Source organism: Lacerta agilis, chromosome 5 (assembly GCF_009819535.1).
Source record: "Lacerta agilis isolate rLacAgi1 chromosome 5, rLacAgi1.pri, whole genome shotgun sequence".
NCBI lineage: Eukaryota > Metazoa > Chordata > Lepidosauria > Squamata > Lacertidae > Lacerta > Lacerta agilis.
Window position 1 is genome coordinate 38,185,472 of NC_046316.1, and position 12,500 is coordinate 38,197,971.

Here is a 12,500-nt window from a genome sequence, read left to right on the forward strand (position 1 = left end):
CCAGGTGGGAGGAACCACCCACCTGTTAATCACATGATGCCACATTTCTTAAAATATCTTGTCTGCAGTTATACTAGATAAGGTTGCGAGAACATCTGTCAAAGGCTGCCTTGTATTCCATTCAGGCAGAATATGTCAACTGCTTGTGTGTGTTTTTGTTTCATTTTAAAAAACCCACTAAAATAAACATTATTCTACAAAATAATGGAATGTCACACAGAGATCTCAATACAAAAAGTAGAATGCCCAGCAGCTCACTGAGTCACAGAAATTTGAACTCTGGTGTCTTTCTTTTACTGTTAGTCTCCATAATTCTGGATAAGAGCTGGGGTGGCGGGGTGGGGTTGACCCCACTGTAGATGTGGTAATCTTACCCGGTAATTGTATTAGTTTTTAAGGTGCCACAGGACTCCTGGACGGTTTATACTTTCCTAAAACTCAAATAACCATGGCAGTGCATTTGCTTGGGGTGGGACAAGGCAGCAACAAGGTCAAGAGAGCACCAGGTTGGCAGTGGCATCTTCTCCAGGTTTGACAACATTGGTTGTCATCTTCTGTTGTGGGGCTGGGGGATGAATAGTCTTTCCAGACTTTACAATTGAAATAGTTTGGCACTTTTTATTCTCAAACACCCCTGCCGCTGTTTCTCTGAGCATGTGTTTTGTTTATTCCTTCTTTAAACTGACAAAGACCTAAAATAGTTCCTCTGATTAATTTAACCTTCCTCCCAGTTAATATATCCTGCAACCCATATTCTGCTCCAAATTAATTCCACTTCAATTACCCCCATTCATCATTACGCCCCCATCACCTCTAAATAATTTCCTATTAAATTAATATCCCCAAATTATTATCCCATTCACAAGGTGATCTAAAGGCTTTTAAAAAAACAAAAATGAAACACCCTTCTTTGTAGTCACTTTACAACCAAAGTCTAAGCAGATAGTGTGATTACCTGTACTTACAACATTTGTATCACTGTTATCAGTAACAGGAAAACAAAAAGGTAGCCATCATAAAGACAAGCCTGAGGAAGACTGCTTCAGGAGATGTTTCCCACATCTCTCTGCAACTGTACTGACCCATCTCCCCTCTGTGTCTCTGCAACAGCTAGCAGTTCCCATGCTTTATACCACTGTCTCCCCATACGTTCTCCCTTCTCTTCATTCTGGCTAGTCGGAGGCATGCAGGAGCCAGCTTCCTATTGGGTTATGACAGCAACAAGAACTTTTACTCTGTAAGAAGGAGAGTAGAGAACCATTTGGGCACCTGGGAACAGGTCTGTGGGCACTGCAGAACTAGAGGAATATCCCCTGTCTTGAAAGGATGAATGAGATCATGTATATAAATTGCTTTGAACACTTAAAATTCACTACAAACATGTTAAATACTCTGTTGTTTTAGTCCAACTCAGTTCATCAGTGCTTCCTGCTGCTTACTTCAGTCCACATGTAACAATTTAATCAATATCAGATCCAGCATTTGCCTTCACTTCACAGTCACATTTTTCCTTTACCTTCTCTTGCTCACAGCAACAGGAGACAAAGGGTGATGGGCAAGGACAGGGGTAGCCAGCATGGTGCCCTCTATATATTGTTGGACAACAAGTCCCACCAGCCCCAACCAAAGTGGCCTGTGGTCAGTGATGAGGAGTTGTACCCCAACCTTCTGAAGGCACCACACTGGCTACCATTGGGCTAGGAATCATATTGTTTTAAGCTGCTCCTTGCAAACCAAAGAATAGTGGGCAGGGAGTTCTCATTTCTCCTATAAGAAATATGTCGTTGAAAAACACTCAAGGGGGTGGATTTTGAAGCCTGAAGCTGCAGTGGAAGAGCTTGTACTTTGAGACTTTGGGTATAGAACTACAAACTGTGATGTTGCCAAAACAAAACCTTAGCCCAAAATTAATGGGTGCATTGTTTTACTCTTTCTCCTATCCTAATAACCACTCTACTTGAACCCTTGCAAACTAAATCTACCTAATGAAGTCCTTCATAATTCGAATCCTATCAATGACTGCCCTTATATTGCCCTCCATGCCAGCTTGGTAATCTTCTTGTGCCCCGCTCAGAGTGAAATGAGAACTATTGGGGGGAGAAACTGGGCCTTTACATCAATTACCCTGAGGCTGTGGATTGAACTGAAGTTGCAATTCACCCTTTTTATTGAACTTCTGGAGGGACTGTGAAGCAGATCTCTTCTGTTTGACCTCTGGTTCAGTTGGTTGGTTGATATGCTTTTTCTGCTGTGTTCCTCCCCCCACCCCGTTTCTTGTAAGTTTGTTAGCTTCACTTTTGTTTGTGAATTGCCTTGAGAAGAGCCAGTGCTGTTTTTCTGGGGTTACTCAAGGGTACACAGTATCAACACCTCTCTTTGTTGTTAAAAGGTGCAGCACTTACTGTAACAACTTCGTGGTGAAGACCAGCACCCATTTTTCTAGCAAAAAAGCGCTGTGTAGAACAGCTAACAAATTGTTTTAATAAATAAACAATAATAAATACTAACAGAGATGAATAATTCATTATCATCATTATCATTGTAACAGTTCTACAGCACTTAGCCTAAAATTCTAAGGTTAAGCAATAGGTGAACAGGTAACTAAGAAGAGACTCAACCCTGGATTTGAATGGTATAGTATAGTATGGGGTAGGGGAAATATATTTACCTTTCCCTTTCCATAGTCATAGTGTATGGGAATTTGGGTGGGAAATAGGGATCAGGGGAAGTGTACCTCAGGCTGCACATCCCTAGACCCTAATTTAACTCTTCCTTCCAGGATATTTTAAGCTGTTAGGGGCTCTGCCCCAGGCACAGCTTAAAGAGTCCTTTGAGGGATGATTAATTAGGATCAAAGAAAGTGTTTTTCCTAGAATAAATATCTCCTTCCCCAACATTATTTTAGCTTAAAATTGGCCTGAACAAAATTTTCAAGTATTGCATTTGTTTTCTCATGACAGCAAGTTCAATTCAGAATCCATCAAACCACATTCCAGTGTAGTTGCCATTATGTGGAATCTAACATGAACAATGTGTATGTGTATATGTATATGTATAATATGTATAATATGTGTGTGTGTCGACAGTAGATGAGGCAGAGAAGGATCCTTCCCAAGTTGAATAGGTTAGATTGTAGTACCTGAGAAGGAATTTGATAATAGTTTTCAGATACAGTGAGTAATACCATAAGGACAGGGGTCACGTAAATTTTAAAAAAGGTTAAAAAGAGTGGGCTAAGATATTTAAGCTGGAGGATAGATGCTATGAACTGGAATGGAGCACTTGGAAGTGGCTGTCTAGATTTTTGGTGCCATCTCCATCACTCAGGGTCTTTAAGAGTATGTTGCACAAGCATTAGGTTGGATAAAACAAATATTTTGATTACATGACACCTTGAAGAGTTGCCATCTACATGTCTAAAGGTGTCTACTGGTGGAGATGTCTGTGGGTAGAATGCCTCTTGTTTCAAGCACCAGGGAACAGTTGGCAAACCCTTGAGACTCCTTTTAGCTCTGTATTTTTTTCTTAGTAAATTTGAGTCCAAAACCTCCATGTTTTAGGCCACTGCTTCTTGATGGAGCTTTATGTCACTTAAGGTCTTAGGTCTGTTTCCTACTACAGATACTAGGTCATGGAATTACATCATTGATTAGAGGTACAAATATCTTGTTTATTTAAAAACATTTCCAGACAGCTTCTCATTTAAAAAACACCCAAACTGGTGTGCAACAATGGATGAAAACTGTTGGCCCATGTTGTGTTGAAAATTGTACTGTTTTGAGCATCCCCTGAATGAGGTGTAATCTTCAAATGGATTTGGAATTCCATCTGAACCACATACCGTAACAGCTTCATTAGCATCATGATATAGGAATAAAAAAATATTTTTAAAACACACCTGGTTTTCCTGTCATAAAAAACTCAATCAAAAAAATCAATTTCACATAATAATGTGCAGTTCTAATAACTTTTCTTCATTGGTTCCCTAAAACACTGTCATCATGTACCTTATGTCCTTTATTTGGAGATTGAAGAAATTAGGGCCAGATGCTCTAATTCAGTTTATAGCCTAATCATTTTTACAACTGCTTTGGCAAAAAAGAGGCACTTGAAGATGTCTATTATTATTATTATTATTATTATTATTATTATTATTACTACTACTACTACTACCACTACTACTCCTGCGGCTACTACTACTATTAAATGCACTGCCTGCCATTATTTGCCAGTTTCACAAACTGAAGTTTCACCTTCCCTTTATTTTATCATATTAGTGTAATCTGACACACTAACCCTTTTCTCTGCTCCCTCTGTATAAACTCTGGTTTGTAGGCTCGTGAAGAGGATATGGGAATAGCCAGTACACTTGCCCTGAGCTGGCCGGGGGCCCCTGCCAAGGACTGGCTGCTCTTTTGTTTGAGTTTATAACTTTATTCTAACAGGACTCCTGCCCTGCGCCTCAGACCAGTTCAGCATGGGCCTGCTGGTTTGTGACATGGTTATTTCTAACCATGACTGTAAACATCTTCTCTGGTTTTACTTTTTCTTTTTCATCAGCACCAGCTAATGAGTGGTTTCCTGCTCATTCAAACAGCTCTACACTTTCTCCCTTTCTGTTCCTTGTGCCTGGAACTGCCCCCCCCAACTTTCTTTTTTAATCTTCTTTGACTTTCTTCAAATCCATCCTCATATTTCACCCTTTCTCTGAAGCCTTTTGAATACGGTAATCCCTTAGTCCTCATACTTATGTAACTAAGGGAGTAATCCTTACTCTAGGAAGCCATTTTAACTTACGCCAGCATAAGTTGCCCCTATTGAAAACTGCATCCAGTAGCGTCTGGGAGGGGCTACTGCTGGGTCAATCAGGGTGCAGTCGGGGTGAGGGACTCACATTGGGATAGCCTTGGCTCAGCTGGGAATGCTGGAGCCATTTAATCCAAACTTTCACATCCCAGCAGATATTGGGTTTGCATTGCACTGTAATAGTGTAATGCTAACCATATCTACTCAGAAGTAAGTCCTGTTGGTCTTGCTTGGGTATACTCCCCAGTATGTGGAGTTAGAATTGCAGTCTTAGCCTAAGAACAGTTAAATGAAATACATTTCATGTCCCTCCCCTTTCTCTATTGTTTCCTCTGAACTCTTCCAAGCAAAGAGCTGTGCTCTTATACCCTGTGATGTGCCTTGGTGGTATATAACAACAACAACAACACCACCACATTTTATTAATACTATTCTGGTTATCAGAATACTTTTGAAGAAGAAGTAGAATGTGTAATATGTTTTGCTCCTGTTAATTGTATCAGAAACAAGGATTCTTCTTAACTGTTGAAAATACTGGGAAAAACAACAAAAGTCTGCAGCTCTATTATGGCTACTGCTGACTACTACTAACAAAAGTCTCCATTTTTTGTGCATATAAGGTTGGTGGAGGCATACTTTTCAAGTATCATAGTCCAAGCTTGCCCAGAAGCCCATTAAATTGAAGGCCAGATTTAACTAACCTGTTGTGCTAGCAGAAGCCAGCTGAAGGACTCCTACTAGCACAATGAGGCTTTTCTACCCCTGCACCCCTTGCTCCTTCCCCCAATCCACTCTGCAGGGTCAGAACTGCATGCAGGGAGAGGTGAGGGGATAGTGTTCCATCTGGCAAGCAGAAATGCACACGTTGATGGTATAATCATATTGGTGCAATGTTTAATTTCACCCTGAGTCTTACTGGTGACTTTAAATTTCTGGTGCATCAAATGATATCTCTTGTTTCCCTGGTTTCCCCCCTAGCTGTGTTAAGCCAAGTTCTTGCCCTCCTGCATGGAGGCTGGGAAGTGGAGGTGCATAGCTATGCCTAAGCCTTTATCCATGGGCAAGGAAATGTACAGAATAGTAGGGGAAACTTAAGTTGCACTGCAGCCTCCAACTACCACTAATACAAATGAAGTCACTGGCCAGCAGGTCAGTGGTGCAGCATCCAGGCTGCAAGAGTAATAGGTAGGAGCTCAGGAAGAAAGTGAACTTTACCCACTGATGTGCTTCTTCCCATTACTTACTACTCATTGGTGGTGCAGATGATGCAGTCTGATACTGATTGCACGGCCCAAAGACCTCTGTTTTGCCCTGTAGTCATGGTATGGCTATAAGTAGCTGTGGATATCAGTAGTCCATGTGTATGTAAGGTGTCTAGGTTGCTGGATGCTTCAGAGTGATTAGATGAGGGTCTTTAATTGCTGTGCTCTGGATGTCATGTTCTGAGCCTCTCCTTGCATGGGACTTCCTGCCATGGTAGCATTCAGCCTGTTGTGCATCCCAGTTGCCAGTGGGTTTGCATACACACCACTGGCATAATTAAGATTATAGCAGGAGGTCTCTGCCAACCATATATGCCACTTACAGAATTACTGTTTGAAATAACTGCATGAATGAGGGGTGTAATCTTTGAGGGAGATTAATCTTTGCAGGGCTGAATTTCTAAAAAATAAATAAATGTAATGCTACCTTAAATATGCAATGTGGCCAAGGTTTTCTTTTCAGTTTTTCAACAAAAGACATTACTGACACTTCAAGGGCTGACCCAAATTTCCAACGTAGAATGCCTCTGGAAACGATGCTATCTTGTGACATAGTAATGTTCCCAAGGACATTCCATTCCAAGAATGCAGCCAGGGGAGCCATGGTGCTGCTTGAAGTTATGGCAGGGGTTTCTTGTTGTCGTTGTTAAAAAAGGAAAAAAGAAAAGGATGAGGAGACCTTGCTCACCTCTTATATATAAGAGCTTCCTATATGGCTTGGCTGAAATGCCCAGTTCGTGTCTTCAATTTTTATCTTTTGATGTATTAAAATATTTAAAAGCTGAAAAAGAAAAGGTGCAACTGATGAAAACTTTTTTTACTGTACAACCTGCTATTTATTTCATGGTGTTTTGTGGACCTTGGCGTCCTGCCCTGACCATGAGTGGGGTACACAGACATGATGATGGATGCCAGTCAAGTCGTATGTAGGGAGAAGCTAGGGTTGCAGTACCTTGGATAGCTCCAACCACATAACTTACTTCACCAACACCTGGAGCTCCATGGAGGCCTAATATCCATTCAAACTCCATCCCCTTCCTGAAGAGTGGAGAAACTTAAAGGGGTAGTCCTTGTGGCTAGGGATGAGCATTGTGTCACCCTTCCATCAGCTCCTGCCTTGTGTGTTGCCTGTGCAGGTGAGCAGGAACTGAGAAGCATGGGACTCCTGGTGTAAAGGGGACTGGGTCTTCAGGGGAATCTGGCTCACAGGGTGCTGCCTCTAGGAGATCCAATTCCGAGGCCTCTGGTTCAAGGAGCTCCTAGATGACAGGCTCAGACTCAGTGCTGGGGCATCTCCCTGGCCTACCATCAGCATCTATACAGTATATAAGAAATTATAAATTGCAAGTCATTATAGCAGTTATTGGGGGGGGGCATGCATTAATCACACATTTGGTTTCAGTGTCTGTCTTTGTATTAAACAGCATCCTGGTCCTGTACATAGTTATTTGAAAGTAACTTCTGCTGAGTTCAATGGGATTATTTCCAAATAAATAGGCATAGCATTTCAGACTGAGACTGCAATCCTAAATGTTCTTACTAAGGGAGGAAATGCTATTGAACACAGTTGAATTTACTTCTGTGTAATCATGCATAAGAGCACACTATAAATGTGGCCGATTGATCTGCACTGTTCACTTAATGACACTCCCTGAGTATCTGGCCCAAAATATCTATTCTCTTCTCAAGACTGGAAGATGCGATTGTTCAAGTGCACGCTGCTATTGATACGAGCTTCAGTTTATAGATGAAATAAATAAAACAAGAAAAATGGCATTCTGTTTTTGGCAACACTCCACTTGTAATTTTTGGTGTAGAATCTGCTGCATACTTTCAAATCCGTTCTGTATCTTTGACATCCCTAACAAATTTTAATTTTGTATTTTTGTAGATTTTTTCTAAAGTTTTTCCTCAAGTGCAATCAGAACTGTTTGAAGAATGCAGGCAACCCGCGAGATATGCGAAGATTCCAGGTACAGATTTCAAAAAGAGCTAAGGCTTGCAAGTACTTGCGCAGAAGAAGCATTATGCAGTTGATTAAAGGAGACTATCGTTTCTCTCTAATTGTTACGAACATTTGCCAAATTTAATTGCATGTTGTATTTTTAGTTCTTTGTGACCTCCGCAAGTCAGATCTCCCAACTTTCAGGGCACTCAGTAAAGCAACGGGAGTGCCTGCCTCTCTTATTTCCATTGTCACAGTAGCTGCCCCTCTTCTGGTTATCTGAATAGACCTAATCTGAGATGTCCCACCACCACCAAGAATATGTGTAGTAACCCCAAAGGGCAGGATAGTACCTCTTGCTGGCCAAGAGTTTAGGTTTTAAGCTTTGATGTACACAGAGACAATTTGTATATGTTTTGCACAGATTAACCATCAAGAACTTGAAAACATCTAAGGATTATTTTTTAAAAAAATCCTTATGTAGTGGAGCACTTAAACTGTTCAGAAAAGTTTTGTTACATGCCAAATACCATTGTTTTACTTTGTTGGGGGCTGGGGGTGGGGCAGCTAATGTTCATGGAATTGGTTGGGTTTTGGCTCAATCTTTATGGTTTTCATGATATAAAAGTCAATTTTCTTAATAAGAGTTATTTTCTACTTGTTTCTTGTTGCGGTTTTGTTTTTTTTAAAAAATTACTGTAGGTAACTCATAACCAATATAAAAAACTTTGTGTTTTAACAGATTGTTGTTGTTTTAACTGGGAATAGTTATGGAGCAATATAACATTTTAGAATAGAAACATTTCAGTCCGAGAGATGGTTCTGAGAAGAGTAATTTACTATTAAAGTAATGTAACGTGGGCTTCTTTGCATAGCCAACCCAATGAAGTAATGCTAGCCAAGTTGAAGAGAGAAAAACAACTCTTCAGAACAATTGCACCAAGCTTCAATTTTTCATGCAGCTCAGGTTCATGTGGATTGATAATATTGATCCATCTGAACAGAGCATAAGGTAAAACCTGCAATGAGCGAAAATGTCCCCTCATGTCTCACCAGTGACTAAATGAAGCATCAGCCACGAATAGTTTTGTGGTTGGCAATGTAGCCAGTAGGAAGTCACTAGGAAGACTTCCCTGCGTTTCCTTAACTAAGCTACCTACTTCTTAGAAGAGTTAAGTGGATTTAACAGTATGTCAGGTCTTGAACAATATTTTCAACTTGTTTTACTATCTCAGCACTTTTCTTTAGGTGCGCTGCAGGAATGAGCCAATAAAACAAAGGAGAGAGCATATGTACTTTTGCTGAACTATAGAATTTTCCTTTTGTGATTACTGACCTATATATCAGTGACGGAACAAAACGTGTTTTATATATTAAATACAATTTTATCTGTTTTTGGAAAACATACTGTGGCCTAGCAACGGCAGGGAGGAACCCCAACTTCCCTTAGAATTGCTCTTTAATGTGCTTTACGATACCCTGTTTCTAAAAGCATTATATGTGCATAGGACTGGGGGATGTCAGTCACTTCTATAATTCATTAAAAGTGAAAAGCAACTAGCCTAGTAATGTGACTGCAGGGACTGGAATTTGGGATACTGGAGGCAAAGTCCAACTTTATGAATCTCCCATAATGGATGTCCTGGAGAAGCAATACAGTCTGACTCTTCGGAGAAAACAGTGCAGGCTGCAGAATCACAGACTTCTAGAGAAACACCCTCAGGCTTCTCTCAAGGGGAACACAGATTGCTGGCTCAGAGGAGACAGAATATACAGGAGAAGGTGCTGTAATAGCTGATAGCTAATTACAGCATGTGGAAAAAAAACAGGATCAAAGGTGATCTAAAACATAGAAAATAGGAAAGAATTTACATCTGATGCCTCGGACCCACTGGGGAAAGGAAAAGTGTCCTGTGTTTTCATTTATAGTAAGTTGTCATAGGATGCACCTTTTTCCATTTCTCCCCTCCCGACAGAAATGAAAAGGCTGGTCCTTTTAATATGCTGTAGCACCATTCTCTGTTGTTCTTAAAACTAAAAGCAAAAGGTTGTATTGAATTGTTTCACTGCTGATGGAAAACTCTTTGATTCAGTAAAGGCTTCCACAAGCTGAAACGGGGTACACAAATTCTCCCTTTCTCCTCAAGTCCCCTTGAACATCTATCATGATTTTTTGCTGATTCCCCACTCCCTTTGCAGTCCCTTGCACCCCCTCATCAACAAATATCATCTCCCCCGTTCTGCTAACAAAAACCTCTGCTGGATCAAATTGCTTTCCATCAATGGAGGGACACAACTGGATACAACCAAAAATGTAGAGCAATTGCTCCACTGGGAAGGGCGGGACAAACATGAGTAACAGTACAAGAGTAGTTTAAATAAAGTTAGAGAATCTGAACCTTTCATAATAAATTTTTAAATTTGGCTGCCAAATCTGGCCATATCGTATTATGGTAATAAACACTGCGTATGCAAGTAATTTACATATGTACCTCAAAATACAATAAGTAAAGACTTTTCACCCATTGATAATTACAGTAGCACTTCTAGAATGCAAGTCACAATTCTATGAGGCAGAATTTTTTAATGCCAAGGACATGCATTTTTGTAACTGTTCCTTAAAAAAAAACCTTACTAAGTCTGATGTAGGACTTTTCTAACATCTCTTCTATGGCAAGACTCTAAACTTGGAAACAAGTACAGAAAGCTTTCAGTTAAAAATAAAGAAGGAATTTTCATTGGCAAAGCAGGGTCAGTGAGTGTCCGACTAAACTTGAGAATGGATACTTTTCATGAATTGAAAGCACTTTAAGTATTCATATTCAACTTGGTCTTTTCAGATGCAAAAAAGTTCATTATCAGACATTAAATGTAATTGTGAAAGTGACCTAGAGATCATTTCTGGAGAGAAAACAGAGAGTTTACACATAGTTACTGATTTATTAAGCAAAATATTTCCCCCCCTCTGACTTGGAGTGCTCACAATTCTTCATTTGAAGACAGTCTCAAGTGTACAAATTTTAATTGGATAAACTAACTAATCAATATATCAACAGATCAATCAAAACAGTAGCTTTTAAAATGAGTGGTTAGAGGGGTGTTTCTGAAACTAATGGCTAGAAGAATATTTTCCCTGAATTGAATTCATTTGTTAGCATAATAGGAGATTAAACTCTAATTAGTGCATCGGGTGTTGAGGAGGAGGGGAAAAACTGTGAGCTGAAAAATCTCCACTGATAGCCAAAAAGGAGTGAATGCATCTATGAATAAATCTATGCACAGAGAAAGGAACAGATTATATGTTTCCACTTGGTTGTTTAAACTTATTGTAGCAGCTGCACTACATTTTCTGACTACATGCTTCAAAAAAGAAATGTGCTTCTTTTCTTTTTCTCCCCCAGGTTGTTGTATCAACAACAGTCAATGTGGACGGCCATGTTCTGGCTGTCTCAGACAACATGTTTGTACACAACAACTCCAAACATGGAAGGCGGGCTCGCCGCCTTGACCCCTCAGAAGGTACGGCCCCTTCTTATCTGGAAAATGGTAGGCACACATTTACATGTCGTTTTTTATTTGCAATGCTTTTTTGCACCATATTTTGTGTTGCTACACAACTACATTTTACTTTTTACATTATATATTTCTCTTCTTGATCATCCTATTAAAATACAGTACATTAGCATTTCCGATTGCACATCAAAGAGAAGATTGTCTCTCCTGCATTTGCTTCCAACTTTATTGCTTCCTTTCTTTAACATGTAACATACAGCCATTCTTCTCGTTCTTTTCTGTTTATTTGCTTACAGCTTTTTCTTGCCGTTTCAGTTCGATTTGCTTTTACTTTGGCTTGTCATAATCTTCAGTCCAGAAATACATTCACAGATTGTGTATGTAAGTTTAAATGGGTCCTAAAAACATGACCAAATCTGTAAAGAATTTACTGTGTGAGGTCAATTTCCTGTTCCTGGGTCCTACTGCAACAGATTAAGGCACTACTGAGGTCTTAAATAAGGGAAAATGTTGTGCTTTCCTTCAATCAGATTCAGAAAAATCACCAGCCTCTGTATGTTACATATGAAAGCATGTAATGATCTATATCTATTTAGCATCTAAAGGTAAAGGTAAAGGGACCCCTGACCGTTAGGTCCAGTCATGGACGACTCTGGGGTTGCGGTGCCCATCTCGCTTTATTGGCCGAGGGAGCCGGTGTACAGCTTCCAGGTCACGTGGCCAGCATGACTAAGCCGCTTCTGGTGAACCAGAGCAGTACATGGAAACGCTATTTACCTTCCCGCCGGAGTGGTACCTATTTATCTATTTGCACTGCGTGCTTTCGAACTGCTAGGTTGACAGGAGCAGGGACCGAGCAACGAGAGCTCACCCTGTCACAGGGATTCGAACCACTGACCTTCCAATCAGCAAGCCTTAGGCTCTGTGGTATAACCCACAGCGCCACCCGTGTAGATTTAAGGCCAAATGTCAAA

At 40.3% G+C, this 12,500-nt stretch overlaps 1 protein-coding gene across 24 annotated transcripts in view; it reads left to right on the top strand.

Moving 5' to 3' along the window:
• The window catches only part of EBF3 (EBF transcription factor 3), a 171,201-nt gene that overhangs the window by 105,337 nt on the left and 53,364 nt on the right, over positions 1-12,500 (top strand). For 15 of the 24 annotated variants that reach the window (XR_004426630.1, XM_033149395.1, XM_033149401.1 and 12 more), the window contains exons 7-8: positions 7,960-8,041; positions 11,415-11,559. Coding sequence is in view for 23 of the 24 variants with exons in the window: in XM_033149395.1 (XP_033005286.1) it covers positions 7,960-8,041; positions 11,415-11,559 (227 nt within the window). In the remaining variant the exon portion in view is untranslated. The remainder of the gene's footprint in view (positions 1-7,959; positions 8,042-11,414; positions 11,560-12,500) is intronic. The other 9 variants (XM_033149386.1, XM_033149388.1, XM_033149389.1 and 6 more) reach the window with 1 other exon arrangement.